The sequence below is a fragment of the Malus domestica genome, chromosome 09 (genome assembly GCF_042453785.1).
Source record: "Malus domestica chromosome 09, GDT2T_hap1".
NCBI classification, from domain to species: Eukaryota; Viridiplantae; Streptophyta; class Magnoliopsida; order Rosales; family Rosaceae; genus Malus; species Malus domestica.
The window spans coordinates 12,342,609-12,363,110 of record NC_091669.1 but is presented as its reverse complement, the minus strand read 5'-3'; the positions used below and the strand labels follow the sequence as shown (position 1 = coordinate 12,363,110).

General features: G+C 38.9%; 3 protein-coding genes across 15 annotated transcripts; all 3 read left to right on the top strand.

The window, feature by feature from the left end:
• Positions 1 to 1,624: 1,624 nt before the first annotated feature.
• On the top strand, positions 1,625 to 6,951 carry LOC103443242 (coatomer subunit beta-1-like). The gene is made up of 4 exons (XM_008382054.4): positions 1,625 to 3,970; positions 4,274 to 4,786; positions 5,995 to 6,080; positions 6,394 to 6,951. Exons 1-4 carry the CDS (start codon positions 1,922 to 1,924, stop codon positions 6,596 to 6,598), a joined length of 2,853 nt encoding a protein of 950 aa, XP_008380276.2. The 5' UTR covers positions 1,625 to 1,921; the 3' UTR covers positions 6,599 to 6,951.
• Positions 6,952 to 7,002: 51 nt separating this feature from the next.
• Positions 7,003 to 9,956, top strand: LOC103443241 (exocyst complex component EXO70A1-like). The gene has a single exon (XM_008382053.4). It carries the CDS (start codon positions 7,845 to 7,847, stop codon positions 9,843 to 9,845), a length of 2,001 nt encoding a protein of 666 aa, XP_008380275.3. The 5' UTR covers positions 7,003 to 7,844; the 3' UTR covers positions 9,846 to 9,956.
• A 1,809-nt stretch (positions 9,957 to 11,765) lies between these two features.
• On the top strand, positions 11,766 to 14,270 carry LOC108174158 (uncharacterized). Of its 13 annotated transcripts, XM_070827346.1 has the most exons (8): positions 11,766 to 11,972; positions 12,034 to 12,139; positions 12,245 to 12,364; positions 12,564 to 12,640; positions 12,959 to 13,022; positions 13,397 to 13,571; positions 13,748 to 13,827; positions 13,931 to 14,270. In XM_070827346.1, the coding sequence occupies exons 3-6, from the start codon at positions 12,247 to 12,249 to the stop codon at positions 13,495 to 13,497; spliced, it is 360 nt and encodes a 119-aa protein (XP_070683447.1). In that variant the 5' UTR covers positions 11,766 to 11,972; positions 12,034 to 12,139; positions 12,245 to 12,246; the 3' UTR covers positions 13,498 to 13,571; positions 13,748 to 13,827; positions 13,931 to 14,270. The 13 variants fall into 13 exon arrangements, 5 of the variants coding, with proteins under 5 accessions (XP_070683447.1, XP_070683448.1, XP_070683450.1 ...); XR_011584044.1 differs by lacking the exon at positions 11,766 to 11,972 and having other exon boundaries at positions 11,997 to 12,139; positions 12,579 to 12,640; positions 12,933 to 13,022; XR_011584039.1 differs by lacking the exon at positions 11,766 to 11,972 and having other exon boundaries at positions 11,997 to 12,139; positions 12,579 to 12,640; positions 12,933 to 13,032.
• The last annotated feature ends 6,232 nt before the right edge of the window (positions 14,271 to 20,502 follow it).

Below are 20,502 nucleotides of genomic sequence, written 5' to 3'. Positions count from 1 at the left end.
TTTATTAACCGCTTAGCACTTGAGGTTTGATATATGAGTCAAAGATGAAACCCCCTAACTAGGGTTAAACGAAGAGGATTTTAAGCTGCCAAAGTCAAGCCTTCCAGGGGTGGGGAATGCTGCTCTATTCTCTTAAAAATTGTGGCTTAAATTAATTAATCAAATGATTAAGGTGGTAGGGCTTGCTCTTGTTAAGTTTGAGATGCTTATCCTTCATGACGTGAACGAAATTATAAGTTATTTCAAGTGGTTTTTGGTTAATTAGATGGGCAATTGTTTTCAGTTCTAAAATTATAGGAAAGCTTGGTTTGACTGAACAAGAGCAAGATTGCTCAACTAATTTTTAAGCTACATAGAACACGGTCATTGATTGTATTGTTGATCACATCTCTTAAATTAAAGAAATTTAGTAAATATGATAAGAACAATCGCCATAACTTGTGCAAAGTCCTACAATTTTTGTAACAAAAACGGAAAATAATTGTCATAACTTATGGGACAAAACTTACCCTAAAAGACAGATGTGTAATTAGAGATGACAATGAGTTTATATAACAAAATTATTAATGTGAAAGATAAAATATTTTTTATATACGAATAAAAATTACAAAGAGAAGGCCCCTGGCAAGAACTAAAACAGAAATCCCAAAACCAAGCAGCACGAGCCTCACAGGAAAGAGTGCATCACCAAACCTAACAATCATGAGACAGATGACCAATTTTAGCTAACGCATCAACCACAAAATTTACTTCTCGATAATATGGCAAAATGAAATACTTTGAAAGTTCCAAGCAGTCGGCTGAATATTGAACACCAATGTATTGAGATGCCAAGGAATAGAGCTGGTCTCGTTAATCGCATCAATGATCAGAACATAAAAATTTTCACTTAATGTTGTGCAATGTACGAAAATGAAGAAAAATACATACATTATCTCGCCAATATATGCCCCTAGCTTACTAAGAGTTGCACAATTGGCTGGGTTTTGAACTAACTTTGGGTCGAGGACTTGTCCCAGTTCGTCTTACTAACCAACTCCACTACTCCCATAACTAGAAATAATTTTCTCTACTACTACAATCTAACGATAAGCGAGTTCATCAAGTTCGTTTCATTTGTGAGCGAGCTTATCAAGTTTAATTTACTTGAATGACGAATTTGATATCCAATTATAGTTTTTTCAACAAAGATATTCAATTAGAGCTGATCCATTTGATTTAGCTCAAATCCCGTCTTTAAAGTCATTGTATATATAACAAATGGTTTGGATCTGGGGACACATGCTTTTGCCACATATTTTGACACCCAATTTGTAGGGCCTACTTCGTAAAGTATTTCAATGGTTAGAACCATTTATATTTTAGTACATCACTCATAGATCATCATTGTAAAAACTTAGACAAATCTAAAACCATGAAGACATTCATTTGTAGTGAAGAAAATGGACGAATACGATTATACAAAGAAACACTAAAAGATAGACAGTTGAATCTTTAAAATACATTACGGAAGAAGCTTTACAAAATGTGTGAAAATATGTGTAAAAAACGTGTGTCGCAAAACTTCTTCACACATTTTCTTTTAGTCCAAAATGATATGATCCAACCCATTGGTTTGGTACGGTTTTCAACCCAACTGAAATGATCCAACTCAACCTAAACCAACGCAACCCAATCCCATCCTCCATCGGTCCAATCCAACTGTTCCTCTCACACTCTCCCTCACCTCACTCTCTCTCGTCAGTCGTCTGTCACTTCAATCCAAGCCACCACCAACACACCAAAATCAAAACACCAAATCCCCCACCATTCACCATCCAAACAAACGCCCAGATCTCCTCCTCCTCCACATTTCTCCGATTCAGATCCGACTTTCCCCGATTCGGATCCGCCGAGATCCAATCCCAATTTCGGATCCCCAATGGAGAAGTCGTGCACTCTCCTGGTCCACTTCGACAAGGGCACCCCCGCCCTCGCCAATGAGATCAAGGAAGCCCTCGAAGGAAACGACACCGAATTGAAGATCGAAGCCTTGAAGAAGGCCATCATGCTCCTCCTCAACGGCGACACCATCCCCCACCTATTCATCACCATCATCCGCTACGTCCTCCCCTCCGAGGACCACACCGTCCAGAAGCTCCTCCTCCTCTACCTCGAGATCATCGACAAGACCGACTCCAAGGGGAAGGTCCTGCCGGAGATGATCCTTATCTGCCAGAACCTCCGCAACAACCTCCAGTCCCCCAACGAGTACATCCGCGGCGTCACGCTCCGGTTTCTCTGCCGCTTGAACGAGTCCGAGATCATCGAGCCGCTGATCCCCTCGATTCTCGCCAATTTGGAGCACCGCCACCCGTTCGTGCGGCGGAATGCGGTCCTGGCGATCATGTCCGTGTACCGCCTGCCGCAAGGGGAGACGTTGCTGGACAGCGCGCCGGAGATCATAGATCGGTTCTTGGCGTCAGAGCAGGACCCTTCGAGTAAGCGAAATGCTTTCCTTATGCTGTTTAATTGTGCGCAGGATAGGGCTGTGAATTACTTGTTTAAGCATATCGATAGGATTATTGATTGGGGGGAACAGTTACAGATGGTTGTGTTGGAATTGATTAAGAAGGTCTGTAGGGTTAATAAAGGTGAGAAGGGGAAGTACATTAAGGTTATTATATCATTGCTTAATGCCCCGTCGAGTGCGGTTGTTTATGAGTGTGCCGGAACCCTTGTGTCATTGTCCTCGGCACCCACTGCAATTCGGGCAGCTGCCAACACGTACTGTCAGTTGTTGTTGTCTCAGAGTGATAACAATGTGAAGTTGATTGTGCTGGATAGGATTAGTGAGCTTAAGGCATCGCACAGGGAGATTGTGATTGAGTTGGTTATGGATGTGCTTAGGGCATTGTCGAGTCCGAATGTAGATATTAGGAGGAAGACTCTTGACATCGTGCTTGATTTGATTACGCCCGCGAATGTTGATGAGGTTGTGATGATGTTGAAGAAGGAGGTTGTGAAGACGCAGAGTGGGGAACTTGAGAAGAATGGGGAGTATAGGCAGATGTTGGTGCAAGCAATATACGCATGTGCTGTTAAGTTTCCTGAGGTGGCTAGCACAGTGGTGCACCCTTTGATGGATTTCTTGGGCGATTCGAATGTGGCTTCAGCCCTGGACGTGGCTGTTTTTGTGCGTGAGATCATTGAAACCAACCCCAAGCTGCGTGTTTCTATAATAATGAGGCTGCTGGATACTTTCTACCAGATCCGCAATTCCAGGGTGTGTACTCATGCTCTATGGATTATCGGCGAGTATGCTCACTCGCTTTCTGAGGTTGAGAGTGGGATTGCAACCATTAAGCAGTGTCTTGGGGAGCTTCCATTCTACACTGCTTCTGAGGAAAAGGAGGCACAAGATGCTTCAAAGAACTCTCAGGTGGTAAGCTCGAGCACTGTGTCTTCTAGGAGGCCTGTGATCCTTGCAGACGGGACCTATGCCACCCAGTCTGCTGCTCTGGAAACTGCGATGTCTGCACCTGTCCTTGTTCAAGGATCTCTGACTTCTGTGGGGAACTTGAGGTCATTGGTTCTCTCGGGTGATTTTTTCCTTGAGTCAGTTGTGGCTTGCACATTAACGAAGCTTATTTTGAGATTGGAAGAGGTTCAGCCTTCAAAGGTTGAAGTGAACAAGGCAACCACACAAGCATTGTTGATCATGGTATCTATGCTGCAACTGGGACAATCCTCAGTCCTTCCACATCCGATTGATAACGATTCTCAAGATAGAATTGTTCTTTGCATCCGATTACTATGCCATAAAGGTGAAGGAGTAAGGAAGATATGGCTGGAGTCATGTAGACAGAGCTTTGTGAAAATGCTTGCAGATAAGCAGCTCCGGGAAACAGAAGAAAGTAAAGCTAAGGCCCAGATATTGAATGCACAACCTGATGACCTTATTGATTTCTACCATCTCAAGAGCAGAAGGGTAAGGAAGACTAATGCTTCTTGTCTTTTCCATTCAGTAAAGTTAATATCCTATCAAGGGTTTGATATTGTGTCTTTATGGTTTTTTTCTTTCGTTTCAGTTTGTTATGATAGACTTTTGGTCATGTTCTGACTTGCTTTAGATATTGAGGCAGATTATTTTTCTTAACAATTTAATGGTAATTTAGCAGTTTATAAAGTTGTGGTACAAACAACCTATAAACTGTAGTTCAGATCGACCACCAAAACCATCGTTTGTATCACATGCTTTTGAATGTTTATCTTATATGCATATATTTTTCAGGGCATGAGCCAGCTTGAGTTGGAAGATGAGGTCCAAGATGATCTCAAACGTGCTACTGGAGAGTTCACAAAGGATAATGATGACGCAAACAAGCTCAACCGCATTCTTCAGCTCACAGGTTTCAGCGATCCTGTTTATGCTGAAGCCTATGTTACAGTTAATCATTATGACATTGTTCTTGATGTTACTGTCATCAATCGAACAAAGGAAACCCTTCAGAATTTGTGCTTGGAGTTGGCCACAATGGGTGATCTCAAACTTGTTGAACGTCCGCAAAACTATACACTAGCTCCGGAATCAAGCAAACAGATAAAGGCAAACATTAAGGTCTCTTCAACTGAAACGGGAGTTATATTTGGTAACATTGTGTACGAGAGTTCTTCAAATGTGCTTGATAGAACGGTTATTGTCCTCAATGACATCCATATCGATATAATGGATTACATATCTCCTGCATCATGCACTGATGTAGCATTTAGGGCAATGTGGGCTGAGTTTGAGTGGGAGAATAAGGTACACTGGTTTTGATACATTTTTGCATTATTTTCTGTGCTTCATTGATATGATCATTTGGTGCATCTTGAAGAAATGGCTTCACAATGACTCTAAAGGATATCACTTCTTTAAACAATCATTTGATATTTTATGTGGACGGATATTGATGTTGAGACAAGGCATGCGTTCGTATGATGAACCGCTTTATTAACATTTAATTGTTTGATGCATCTGGTTATGAATATTGATTATGATGATGCAATGGTAGTAACTGTGAACTAGTGAAGTATATAATATTTGCGGTGGTTGTTGTATCGTTTGTCAATGGGTGGTAAATGTTGGTGATGATTACTGCCATGTGCTAGCACTGTTGTAGTTGTCCTTATTTTTTAAGGAAAACTAATGAAAAGAGATTGAAAACTTTGAGTTTTAACGATAAGGACAAAATAAAGGGTAAAGTGAATAGTACCAGGATTGACTTTTTAGTGTAAAAATATGGTTTTTCGTTAAAGTGAACAGTATCAGGAGCTTTTCGTTAAAGTTCCCTATTTTTTAATGGTAGTAGGATTGTCTCCAACCCGCAAAGATATGATGCATCGTGGGCAACTCTTTCATTTTGCTAAGTTACATGCATTGATCCGAGTTAAACTCTCTATAGGAGAGTTGTCAAAGCCTCATAAATCACTTTTCTAGTTCTAGTAGATGTATATACGGGGTGTGATATCCACACATCTCATTTTACTTCTCACACACCTTTTTAATTTTCAGCCATCGGATCGGATGAATTGAAGAAGATCAACGGACAGAAATTATCAAGGGGTGTGTGAGAAGTAAAATGGGGTGTGTGGATAGCACCCCCTATGTATATGTGTGTGTATATATATATATATTCAATTTTATGTTTTGTGGTTGTTGTACCTTAAATTATGCAAATTTATCAATTTCTTTCATGTTATATAATCCCTGGTGGACATCAAATTTGGCTTATGTTTCCTATCTCATAAGGGGGATAATTTAGATGGTGTTTCTGAATTGTCATTGGTTGCTAGCTCATGAATCATCTTTTTCATAAATGTGTTGCTCATTTTATGATTATATAGTTCTCATGGATTTATTTTTCATTCTCACATCAAAAGGCAATGTGCATCATGTGTCCTTATTTGGTTTTGTTCCTTGATAGATGCATTTGGATTCTACTATGCATTAACACATTCGTGTTTCCCCAGGTTGCCGTAAATACTGTTATTCAAGACGAGAAGGAATTTCTGAACCACGTTGTAAAAGCGACTAACATGAAGTGCCTGACTCCACTGTAAGATTTAGACTAGTAACTCTGTTTGTTGTTTACTCTGTTACATGTGAAATGATTACTTAAATAGATGCACAGAATCATACATAGCTATGGACATATGCAGGCATGCGGAACATTAATATGTGCATATATAATTATACAACCATCATTCAAGTAGTTGGCGTAGTTGTCTATTTTAGTGCGATGTTGGTCGTTGTTACAAGTGTCCTACACATGCATCTTAAGAGTAGGAAGAATACCTTTTGATTTCCTACGCATTCTTGGTGGATCATTGATGGTTCATTAATTCCTGATCATCCCTTACTGGCATTAGATCGGCACTGGAAGGAGAGTGTGGAGTCCTCGCTGCTAATCTGTATGCAAAGAGTGTCTTCGGGGAGGATGCTTTGGTTAATGTGAGCGTTGAGAAACAAGCAGATGGTAAGCTAAGTGGATACATCAGAATTAGAAGCAAGACTCAAGGCATTGCCCTCAGTCTGGGGGACAAAATCACCTTGAAACAGAAAGGCGGCCCTTGATCGGACATTAACCCTAATTTTGCAGCTGTTTTGTCTTTCTCAACCTTGTGAGTACGAGTCTGCTTGCAGCCATAAGCCTATATCATTTCATCTTGCGCTTACAGTCATGTTTTTCCCGAGGATCAAGTTTGTTATAGTTTGATTTCTTATGCCCTTGCCTTGGATGTTACATTTAGCTTTGTTCCTTTGGTTTTTCGCAGCAAGTGGATAGATAGGACATGTTGCTATCCACGACATATCCAAAGTAAAGTTGTAGTGATGTCAACCTTACACATTTCCATTGTCAAATGTAATGTTTCGTGTTTTAACTTCGTACTAGCTGTTGCTATCAGTCCACAGTATTTGTGCCAGTATTTTCTGCCCGTTGCGTTGCATATTTCACCTTCAAGTTTACTGGGTCGCTTTGCTTTACTTTTTTGCATCAATCGACATTCACCCCCCTTCCGGAAAAGTTAACAACCTTTTTAGTTTCCCTTTGTGGAATGAAGGTAAAGTGTGCACACACACACAATCTCTAAAGTTAACAACTTATCATGTCTTAAAAGCAAGCAAATCAGTCTGTTATGGTACCTTAAAAGCAAGAAACCAGCATTCTCGTTACGCAAAAGAAGCGATTTACTCCAAGGTACACATAAACAAGATAATAATAACTAAATAAATAAACTTTCCATGAATCTGCCCTTATTGTTTTTAACAAACGGCTGGGTAATTACACTAATTAATCTAAATTACGGGGAATTCGAACTTTGGGTGCGGAGTGTGGACTGGAGCAGACTGCTTTAACCAACTTGACCGCCTTAACCATCCTTATTATATTACTGGATGTTCCAACAAAATTTAAGAGACTTCTTGGAAGGTTAATTTATGGGCAAACAACTTTTAAGTTCAACAGGATTCAGTAGGCAGTCTTAATTTTTGTGTGTTTATGATGTTATATGTTTTTTAATTTTTTTTGTTAAACAAAGGAAATTCATGGCATGGTAGTTGAGGGTTCTTATGGGGTGTTTATCTTGCAGGTTGAAGGTTGGTTTGAATCTGGTAATTCTCTTTGTTTTCATTTGGTACTGTTTGGTGTAAAGTGAATTTTTTATTTTTATTTTTTGAGTGGTGTGGAAGAAACCATGACTCTATTTTTTTACTGCACTCTTCTGCAATCTTTTGGTGCACTATAAAAAATGTAACCCAAATTTTGGTTGAGTCAGATTGGTTGGGATTCTGAGATTGGAAAGTGCTTTTTCTTTGGAAAATGGCTGATGTTGATAGTTTTGAGAATCTAAAAGCTGCACAGAAATTGTTGAAGGCTAGTATGGAGCAATCTACGGCTCTTTCTTCGGAAATCGATGAAGCTTCATCAAGGTTGGATGGCATGAAGCAGAGATTGTCATCTTTGGAAGCTGCAATTAGGCCGGCTGCGACGCAAAAGTGTGGATATTTTGCAATGAGGGACCAAATAAATGGTGCCATCGGTACTGCATCTGCTGTTCTCAAAGTGTATGATGTTGTTCGGGAGCTTGAGAATTCGCTCTCTTTCAAATCATGTTCTGATCTCCCCGCTTATCTTTCGGTCATGAAAAGGCTCGAAGAAGCGTTGAGGTTTCTTGCTGGCAATTGTGGGCTGGCCATTCAGTGGCTGCAGGACATTGTTGAGTTTCTGGAAGGCGACACATTTGCCAATGATCAAAGCGTCTTGAATTTGAAGAAAGCTGTGAGAATTCTATGGGTGTTGCGTGCAATCAAGGGTTACGCTCGCCTTGATGGAGGGGTTCTCAATGCTGCATTCAACAAGCTGGAAACGGAATTTGAAAGTTTATTAATGGAGAAAAATGCTGCAACCTGCATTGCTTCATCTCCATTACTCGTGCCGGTAGTTCAAAAGCTTCAAGCCATAGTTGAGAGACTGAATGCTGCTGATCGGCTTGAAAAGTGCATATTGTTGTACGCTGACGCGCGGAGTTTGAATGCTAGAAGAAGCTTGCAGGCTCTTGATCTCGACTACCTTGAGATAGAAGTCTCAGAGTTTGATGATTTGCAAAGCATCGACTCTGACCAATGGAGCGAGCATTTGGAGTTGGTTGTGAAGCATTTTCTCGAGCTCGAGTACAAACTCTGCAACAATGTCTTTGAGAAGACAGGATTGGACGCTTGGAAGCGCTGCATTGCAAGATTCACTAAAGAGTTTCGACTTGTTTCTTTCCTCCAATTTGGCAGGAGTGTCACCAAGATCAAGAAGGGCCCCTTAAAGCTGTTAAAGCTCTTAGATATATTCACGGTTCTGGAAAATCTAAGGTTGAATTTTAACCGGCTTTTTGGCGGGGAGGCCTGCGCTGAAATCCAAAACCTCACAAGGGATTTAATCAAGAGAGTTGTCAATGGTGCTTGTGAGATTTTCTGGGAACTTCCTAATCAAGTGGAGTTGCAAAGGTGGTTTTCTCCTCCTTCGGATGGTAGCATTCCTGGGCTAGTAACCTTTATAACTAGTTACTGCAATCAACTGCTAGGAGATAATTACAGGGCAATCTTGATCCAGGTCTTGCAGATCCATCAAAGCTGGAAAACCGATATACATGATGATGATGATGATGATCTTCTTTCGAAGCAAATTTTTAGCACGATGGAGGAAATCGGGCTAAATTTGGATGCGTGGTCAAAGACCTACGAAGACATCTCCCTCTCCTACTTTTTCATGATGAACAATCACTGCCATTTCAGCCAATTGAAGGGCACAAAGCTTGGGGACTTGATGGGAAATTCGTGGTTAGGAGCACATGAGCAATACAAGGACTACTATGCAACTCTCTACTTGAGAGAGAGTTGGGGAAAGCTTCTGATTCTTCTAACCCAAAAGTGTTGGATTTCGCCTCCTGTTGGGGGAGCAATGGATTATCACCAGGGCAACGACAATAAGAAAAGGCTCAAGGCATTCAACGAGGCTTTCGACGAAGGGTACAAGAAACACTCGAATTGGGTCATTTCAGACGATTGCTTGAGGCAGAAGGTATGCCAACTTTTGGTGCAGGCAGTTGTACCTGTTTATAGCAGTTACATGCAGGAGTATGGAATTTTGGTGCAACAAGATGCAAGTGCTAGAAAGTATGTGAAGTACACTACACAAAGCTTGGAGAAGATGTTGAGTTCACTTTTTCAGCCCCAGGTTAGCAAGCATTGCAGCACCAAACATACTCGCTTTATCGGTAGGCTGAAAAACGTAGTGACCAATCAGTTTCGTGTTACGCTTACAGCAGTGTGAGTTCATAGGGTAATGCTAGGGAACTACATTTTACAGTTATAGATTTCTATTAGTAATTTCTTTGTACAGATGTACACATACTAATTAAGATGTATTGATTTAAATTACTAATCTTGGATTGCCTATTAACTTCTTCATTCTCATTCGTATTGATGTTCTTGATTCGTGAAAAGAAAAGTTTGTGCCAACTGATTTTCATCAGCACTTCAACAAAAAGAATTTCGAGTGGGATCACACAAAACATAAATCGATTGATGACGAGAACAACTTCCTGAAGTACTACGAGCACTTGAAATTACAGTTAAATTCTGTCAATTTGTTGAATGAAAGTTTACATTCCCATATAAAAAATCACCAATCTGATAATCCGTAATTTAATCTACGAGGTAATTGCAGTAGTGAAACTGTCAAACCACTCTTTACAAACCAACACAGGTGCACCTTCATTCTATGCTACTGTGAAAATTCTATATTTCCTAAAGGAGTTTCTATGATCTTCAAGAGGAAGAAGAAAGATGCTAAGAATTAAGTGCCTGCAGTTGCACCGGGCTCTGTTGATGAAGCATTCCCTTTGTTGTCTGAATCAGAAAGATGTTTGAGGGCTGCTGCTGATGGTTCTGCTGGATCAGGGCTAGGCTCTCTACACCGTTGTAGACTGGAGCTCACAAAACATGGTCTTTTGGGGATAGCGTTTTGTTGCCATGTGGTACATGTGCGTGGAAAGTCTTTGCAGAACTCTGGTTTGGGGCTGATGCTGCAGAAGCTGCTCCTGCCGACCTTGGAACCTATACGAAAAGTTTACAAGTCAAAAGCTAAAAAACAAAGGCCAATACTAAATTTCAAGTCTCTAGAATATGATTGTCACTCTGCAAAGGTGAATCTCAAATCTACGGTCCTTGCGTGTGTGTGAAATACGAGGGATGCACATATGTAAAAAAGAGCTTGTGAAATAACTGATCAGAAATAGAAACTCCTACAGTCTAACAACTCAATGTTATCAAGCTATTTAATTTATAATATTTTTCCCAACTTGGTTCCTTCTTCGGTCTCGGAAGGCAGATGAGAGCAATTATGTAGCATTGTTAACATGCATCCACTGCCTAATGAACACGGTAAAGTTTGAACGATTGAGTATCAGGTTTAGTACTCTCAACCAAGTCAATCTACGTAAGGCCTACCCTCAATCTCTCTTTCTCTCGGGAACTAACAGCAGCAACTTCACCTACATGAAATAAGCTAGTGTATTCAGAAGATTGACCAGCATAGTCGATTATAAGATTCATAACTTACATAGGCGGTGCGCTGGGGTTAGCATCCGCTATTCAAACCGAGTTTGCATGTAAAGAAGAAAATTGCAGCTAATCAAGAGAGTTTGATAGTCAGGATACCAGGATACAAAATCTACAGCCACTTCGCCAAGAAACGCCTCTAAATCCTCTTTTGCCTGATGAACATATTGATCTCGGTAAATTTGAAGAAGTGATTCAACCATGAAGCAACGAAAACTTGTTAACAAGAACAGTTCAAATCACGCATGTGCGTTTCAATGCAAAATTTCAACACAAGTTTGACAATAAAAAGAAACAAATAAAGAAGTACAAGCACTTTGTCAACAATTATTGAAATTGAACACTCTACACCTATACTATCAAGCCACTCATTTCTTCTTGTTCCAATGCTTTCGATTACAGAAGATGTAAAGGCTCTAGCCTATTGCTCTACATAAGATTACACATTCATAATATCTATGGAGACGCGCATGCAACTCCGAGACTATATCTTGAAAAACCTTGCATTGGTTACTAAGCAAACAACGAAATTTATATCTACTAAGGCCCAGTTCCTCTCTACTGTTCATCATGTGAGTAGGAGCATTGTTCACCAACAGTGAAAGGGCGGAACTGCCCTTGGTTTCTGCTTTGGTTCCAGTACTGTTCACACTTTGCTACAATACGAAGTCCGTTTTGTCCTTGCTGGATGCCCATCTCTCATTCCTCCGTCTCTGGTCTTTTTTTTTTTGGGTTTTGCTCTGCCTTTTCAGTACATGCTTTCCACATGTTGATCATCGGCAGTGTTTCTGTTTAGAGGATTTTACCCTCGCTGCCCACGCGTCCATCATCTTTGAAGGTACCTATTCTCGACTCTTTTGCATTATTCTGCTCTCTCTCATCTAAATCCAAAAGATTAGATCGCAGCTTCTCAAACTCTCTCTCTCGCACCGCCACCATCAGGCCGCAACTGCTCGAAGGTTGGGTCTCCATAGAGGTCATTTTGTAAAATGCTCTCAACTTAAGGCAAGTAATTTGAAATTTTGGTTCTGTTTTTCAATTATTATGCCCAATTTCGAATTTAAATCTATTTACTTTTAAAAAAAATTGATTTGGGGTTATTGAAATCAGTGATGGAAAAATCTGCCAAAAATCGCAAGATTTCGGTATTCAAATTATGGGTTCTCTCAGACTTCACAATTGTTAGATCTGGGTTCTCTTCAGACTTCACAATCCGCCAGAAAACTCAAGGTTCCTTTCTCTCTCTCTCTCTCTCTCTCTCTTTCTCTCTCACCTTTTTTTTCAATTCATGATCGTATTTGCTTTGCATGAATGCTGGATCTGTTGCTTTTGACAAATTCTGCACTATGTTTGCTGCACTTATTTTTGTTGTTGTTTGATTTGATGAATTCTTGGGAAAATCCAAGCTGAATCCCGTTTTGATTCGAAGAAATTTTATACCCAGCAAAACTTGGTTGTCGTTCTGATTTGAAGAAATTTCAAACCCATGAAAGCTCGGGTTTCCTGGTGAGTTCTCCGACATATTTGTTTTGGGTTCTCTTTTTTTTTTTTGTTCAAATTTTTATAATTTTAATTTTAAAAATCTGGGTTAAAGAAATTTTTCTGATTTTAACATTTAGCTATTGGATTGCATGAAATCAGTATTTAAAGAATTCTTTTGTATGAGAATGCAATGATGGACATATTTTTTGCCCAGAGAATCTCTGAGTTAAAGTCTTAAACTTTTGATTGAAATTTTTTAGAGCTTTTATCGTATTTGTTATCTATGCTGATGTTAACAGAGTGTTTTTTTAATCAGAATTTGTTTTATTTTCTGTTGGGCAGCTTTTGGTATGCTGCGGATGTTGGTTTATTGCTCTTTGCATACACTTTGCCTTTGAGCTACTAAGTACGTCAAGGTATACTAACTTTTGTCTTAAGGGTACCCAAAAGCAACTGATGAAATCAAAATTACCCTACAAGACATGCAAGATTGTGTTGCAATGTTAAATTATGTGCTTATATATATTGTATGAAAGATTATACTTGGAGGATATAAAAAATTGTGTTGCAAGGATCAATGTTGTTTCTTGGTGGTTTCTTTTTTTGTTGGTTGTTTGAAAGCACTGAAATTTTAAATTTTAATGTGGAGATTTTGAGTTTTGGAGGAGACCCTTTTGAGATTAGGGTTTAATTTCTTCGTTAACACTCATTTTTCTTATATGAATTTATATTATCATAAACTCTAATATCTTCATTTTTTTTGTTGCTTTGCTATTTCAGGACAATTTACCTGTACGCTTATGATGAAAGATAGAAAGGACTCCTTCAACATGGAACATAGAGATGTGATTAGAGTTCCTGCCGGGCTTCTATTTACTTAATTAACAATAACAATGATGAACCTCTTCACATTGCAAAGCTCATCCGTTCTGTTAACAGTTCTGGACGATTTGAGGTAACCAAGATCATCACTTCATTTCATCAATATTAGTTTTGGTAATTTATATTTTTATTTGTTTGAGCAATTAAGTACCTACAAATCCAATTAAAATTTCAGAAAAAAAACTTGAATTTTGTTTTAGTTTTAATATTTGGGGTTGGTAATTTATATCCTTGCTTTAATTTATGCAGGAATTCTGCCCTGCTGGTTTTGGAAATCCCAAGTCATACTTCAACATTTCAGCGATGACATTATTGAATCTGCCTTCAATGTAAGTTACAATTCTTAATTTTTGTTCTTTGCCCTCTACTTGATTTACTTTGTTTACATAAATTAATTAGGCTTTAATTTACAAATTTTAATTATTTGATCAGACCCCAAGAAAAGAGCCAGAGCAGGACTTTAGACAACAAAGGGGCAAACAAAGGGGTCAAGGCATAGTCATGAGCTCCCCAAAAGAGCAACTTGAGGCACTATTTGGCTAATCACCTAGGATTGGTACCTGTAACCACTGCACATGTACAGTTTCTTTTTATATTACCTTGAATTGATGACAAATAGTGCTTTTTTTCTCTGCCACGATTCTTTTTGGTTCCATGACTTCCAACATCTACAATGCCATCTCTGTCATAATTAATTCATTTACGCTTGCCTTCTATAAAATGGAATCCACGCTATGAAAATTGCCTTCACTATAAGAGTGTAAATTGTCAGGTTTTGTTTTTATATTTTGGAGATTGGCTATTTTTCAAGGTTTATCGTGAAGGTTGTATTTGCATGACATCTCTTCTTATATAAAGAGAAAAAATATTGACAAGAAATTTTTTGATTTGTTAAATGTTGCTCTTTCTTTATGTTCATAAGATAATTGACAAACTGGTTAATTACACAAGAAATTAACAACTTTTGGCCAACTAACCTTATTTTAATGCTTTAATACGCTACTTCCCTGTTTCCAATCCTGCTTAAATATTGAAGAATGGCTATTCTTGCATAGTTGTATTGAACATAAGCTATCCTAATGATTCTCAATTTCTTGAGTGCACCAATAAGTCATTTATCTTCATTTCTCTTTGACATTTGTTTTCCTTGATAACATAGTTGACAGTGCTTTTAGTCTGTTATTATAATTACTATTAACAATTACTCTTAGAGAGAGAGACGGATATACTAACTCATGCATTTTCAAGGAGTACTATAACAACATTATTGGAATTGGATAACAATACTTGCTATAACTTTGGTAAGGAATCGGTTCACAGTGTGGGGTTCATGGATTTGGATTTGGCATTCTTTGATATTAACCAAGGAGTGGAAATTTTTATTGGTTTGACAAGTAATTTGGGTATGCTGTTTACATTCAACATTTTATAATTATGAGAGAAACCGAGATCATTGTATTATATGTTTTATTAGCATTTAACATTTATAATTGTGAACCATCTTTGTCTGTTTATCAATTTATTTTTTATGATTTTCAGTTTCCTAAATGAAGTATGACGTGTGTGGAATTTCACAATTTATCTGCACTTGCATTCATGCATTTGAACTTGCAAGTTAGTTTATGCTAAATGTTGTTTAATAATTTAGAGAAAACGTTTCAATTGATTGTCATGCAATGCAGTTGCAAACTTGATGATTTAGAATTAGCTTATCAATCTTCCATACAATTTCTAATCCCGCAGCAATGCGCGGGCATCAATTTCTAGTCATCACGAAATGTAGCATGGATTGTTAATTTCATTGCAAACATTTTCTCAGCAACCAAACATACAGTTAATATTATGCTGATTATCTAACATACAAAATTTTCACTCTCATTCCATCGAAAGAAAAAGCATCAAGAAACCAAGTGTAAACGTTAATTTCTCTTACATTTTCTCAACATCCAAACAACGAGTTAGGAAATAGAATCGATAGTACATTTCCCCCAAACATCAATTTCGACGCTGACAATCCCATATAATATCATGGCATCGCTTCCGGTCACCTTGGTGGTGCTCGGGGATCTCGACCGTCATTTGTGGCCATGCCGTGGTTCTAACTCTGGGCCTGCAGTCTCCCCTATTTATCCCATTGAGTTACACCAGATTCAACTACTGGATCGAGTAAGACACGCACGAGTATTCAAAACACATCGTCGAGTAAACATATCGTTCTCCTTCCGCATCCGATGTGCCGATATATTTACCCAGGTATCGACGACGTGTTTGAATACTCGTGCCTGTATTACACGATCCGTAGTTGAACCTGTTATAACTCGACGGGATAAATAAGTGAGACTGGGAGCCGCAGAGTTAGAACTACGGCGTGGACACAAATGACAGTAGAGATCCGAGCACCACCAAAGTGACGAACACCAAAAATGACGCCATGATAATATCTGGAGGCATTGGCGTAGATATGAGAAGACCTTTGTCTGTCTGACAGAGAATACTGCGATTCAAACGGATAGTATGATCATAGTATGATCTGAGCAGGGAGATGAGAGAGAAATACGAGAGGGGATATGATGGACATAAGAGACGTGAGAAGTCGAGAGAAGAATACTGAGAAAACGGGATACGCAAAACGCGCATGCCTGGAAATTGGTTTTTCTTTGATTCTCCGAGAGAGACAAGGGTGAAGGTGAGTGGTGATTGTGGAGAGGAAATTGGTTGTTCTTTGGTTGTCAGGCAGAGAGGGGGAGGGAAGCGTGATTGACTGAAGGTGCGTGGTGATTGTGGAGCTTCTGCTTCCACTTTATAGAGAGGTCTGCCTCCTTGAGGGAGAGGTTGAAGTGAGCCAGATAGAAATCGGAGGACTGCACATGGACCGAGGTTGAGGATGGAGAGAGAGAGAGAGGTGACTGTATGGAGTAATGTTATTTATATCATATTTTTGTATCATATTTTTCATATTTTTAATGGCACTTGAGATGGACAATCACATCGTTTGAATTAATCATATTTTTTAATTTAGTTCATTATTTAATAAATTAATAATTAAGAAAAATTTGTTAATTAAATAATGATTGTGGTATACGATGAGTCTTTCTTCTTCATTTCCTTGGGTTTTCCAAATTTTTCAAATAATGTGGCTGTCCACGATGCCATCTAAAGTAGTTTATAAATATGGTATAAAAACATGGTATGAATAACATTACTCTTTTCTTTTACGGGTTTCAGTTTTAGAAATTTTAGCGGGAAATAGTTAATGGACTGCACCTGGACCTAATTGAAAGCCAAAAGTGAGCAGATCCTCACAAACCTGTGTCCCATTTCTTTATTTGTTCTTATAATAAAAAGAGTGAGTGATAGTTTTAGGCTACGCTGTCTAGTTAAAAAGTCATCATTAGGTGTTGACCATAACACAAATTTAAGTAGATTTTCTTTGTCATTTATGTGAATCGAAATGTGTGTCATGTGGCAAATTTTTTTTTAATTAAAAAAACAAATCTGAATATTCTCAAAAAAATAAAAACCTGAAAATGCAAAACCCACCCCCACCTTCCCCGCAACCCCTCCTGACCCCTATTCTCCCTCCCGTGCCTCCCAACCACCTTCTTCTCCTCCACTCTCTTCACCTCCCCTCCCATCCAAAAACCCACCCACTCCCACCTTCCCTGAGTCCTTTCTCCTCTTCACCCCCATCCTTTTTCTCCCTTCCCTCATCTGCAAACAAACAACTCATTTCTCATAAAATACAAAAAATCCAACACAAACCCACAAAAACTCGATTGCCAATATGTAAATTCAACACATACTTTAGTAATAAATGTTCCTTTGGGAGCCAAAAGCTGAGTTGCCAACTTCACCGCATCAATGACCAAAGCGTTCTAAGTCTTTGCCTCAAAGACCATGCGCCACCGACTTTAGGCGACCTATCATAAAGCACCAAATCGAAAGCCGAACACCCATTCTCCTTTATCAGCTTTCTGAGCCTAGCCGTGCACTCGAGCTTGGTGATGTCCTGCTGGATGGAGAAGGCGTCGCGAACCGAGGCGATGGGGACTAGGTTGACGTCGACCATGAGGCTACCGACGGGCACGTGCTGCACAGTGACTTGCATCCAACCGCCGAGGGCGGCGCACATGTTGAGGACGGCGTAAGCAGAGTGGAGGAATTTGCGCTTGGTGGTTGGGAGGCTCGGGAGGGAGAAGAATGGTGGGGAGGGGTTGCGGGGCATGATGGGGTGGGGTTCTACGTTTTAAGTTTTTTTTTTTAATTAAAAAATTATTTTTTTGCCACGTGGCATAAATTTAGCAGCCACGTCAGCTCTTAACGAATCAATTGATAAAAAATGTAACAGATGTATTATATTGAAATAAAATAGTACTTGAGGTATGAAATTGAAATATTGTAAAGATGTTGTAAGGAATTGAAATCGACCCCAAACCTGAGGTGGTAAAGTGTAATTTACCCAAAAAAGAAGTAAAATCTATGGGGGTAAATTAAAAAAAATTACCTTAACTATAGGTCGAACCACAATCTCATACCTCATGTTTTAAAAATTACAATTTTTTATCTCATCTTACGAATTTGTTGTAATGTCATACATCCGTCAGTTTTTTTTGTTGTCAATTTCTATGTTAAATGCTGATGTGGCTTGAGGCCTACTCCCTAACCCAATTGGATTAAAATATTAAAAAACTAAAAATAAAATTATTTAAATATTTTTATAAATAAAAAAAGTGAGACCTCCCCTTATAAACCTATCTCCCTCACCTTCTTCCCCAGCCCACCTGTCTCCTCTACCCCAACCTTCCTTCCTTCACCACCAAAACCAGAACCCACTTCCCCACCACCACCCTATCCTCCTCCATCTTCGCCACCGAGTCATCATCAACCAGCATAAGTTAAAATAAAAAAAAGGGCACCCCTGATTCTTCTCAAGCAAGCAGTCGCACACCAATTTTTTGCTGACATCAATTCCATCAAGGACCTTCTTGAGCACCACCCCAAAAATCCTCGCCTGCAATCTGAAACCGTTTGTGGGGTTCGGGTATTTCAAGGACTTGTGGAATGCAAGGACGGGCAGAGGAAGAATAGAAAATTCGACAACGGCAAAAAGAGGCAGAATTCGGGTCGGGATCTCGGACCTGAAAAATTGATTTCGTTCAAGAAAATTTGGGCAAAAATCCACACTTGAGATTCCCCAAATTGAAATGCATATTATAACAATCAATGGTAAACCCCATTTATTCAGAAACCAATTTTTTTTTTTTCAAAATCAAAAACCAATTTCAAAGCTATCATTTTGAAAGTAGAGAACTTTGGGAATCAGGATGCGTATAAAAAGGCCCATGTCGAGAGCCCAGAGGGTGTCGCGATGGAGTAGCACCTGGTTCTAAGGTTGCTAAGGAAGAGGAGCGTCGTTGGGAGGGAGATGGAGATGGGTTTTGGTTTTGGGGTGAAGGGAGGAAGATTGGGGGGAGACCGGTGAGCTAGGGAAGAAGGTGAGGGTAAGGGGTTTGTAGGGGTGGGTCCCATATTTTTTAATAAAAATATTTAAATAATTGTATTTTTAATTTTTTAATCATGTTGGGTTAGGGAGTGGGTCCCACCTCAAGCTATATCACCATTTAATAGAGAAATTGACAGCAAAACTGATGGAGGTATAACATTACAATAAATTCGTAAGATAATATATGACATTGTAATTTTTAAAACATAAGGTATGAGATTGTGATTTGATCCAATTTATGAGAAAATGCAAATTGCTTTCACAATGAACGGATTTAAATTAGTAGAATTCTTTATTTCCATCAGCCATTAGATTTCAAGGTTTAACTATGATCGTCTATTCCTGGAGCACTTGGCACTCGGATCCTTGTAGGAAAATTGGTTGCTTTTAATTAGGGGCGTGCATAAAAATCTTGAAACCGCGAAACTGAATCAAACTGCCATAAAACAAATTATAAAATACTGTGTTAATAGAAAAAAAGAAGTTAACTTAGTACTACGATTTAGTGATATTCCTCTTCACTTGTACATAAGGGGTATGTTCGATTCTTGCCAAAAACGAATTTGAACCACATTATTGTTAACCCATTGTGAGGCTAAGCTTATCCCCTTCCTTTTAGTGTAGATAAAACCGTTTGTTCAACAAACAAACAAAAAGAATAAAAATCAACATAGGTTCAAGAACCGAACCAAACCGTTCAGACCTATTTCAATTTCGATTTTCATCTTGACATAATCGCTCAGAACGAAAAGGAATCGGACCATTTAATAAATTAAATTTATTAGCTGCACTGTGATTGCTGGAAATTGCAATCCGTGGGTATGCGATGAGGGAGGAGAGCAATGACTAGAAAGTGGGATTGCGGCGAGAATGAACATTGAAATAGGAGGATTAACCCTTTACCTTTTTGGACAAGTTGATTTGCTTATGGAGCACATTAAGATCTAGGGTGAATTAGTACAGTAATGTTATTCAAATTGGAGGGGAGCACAATTGATAAGCCCCGATCTCGATGTTCGAAGGACAACGGAATGGCCACATGCTGGCCGACACCCGAGGGTGACGCAAGCCATTTAATGAATGCATATGCCAAGAACATGTAAAACATGCATATAATTTTTCCGCGTAACCATGCAATATAATATTCAAGTACAAACCTTAATAAAAATATAATATTCAACAGTCAACAATTTAAAAGTGATAATGCATGACATGTTCAGAGCATACTACTAATTCGAAATACAAGCGGAAAAAATATTAGAAAATGCAATTACAAAAGATGTCCTACGCAAAGAGGAGTACAAAAATTCACTAATATGGGAATGCCTCGTAACTCGGATCGTATGCCTTGTTCCTAGGTCCTGAGGGGGCGCAAAACAAAACATGAGTGGACCAAGTTATATATATGTAATACTAAAACAATTAATCTTCAACGTACTAACCCCCAATTTTAGAAAACTCATATAGCATAATAAGTAATAGGTTTTCTGAAAACCCTAGC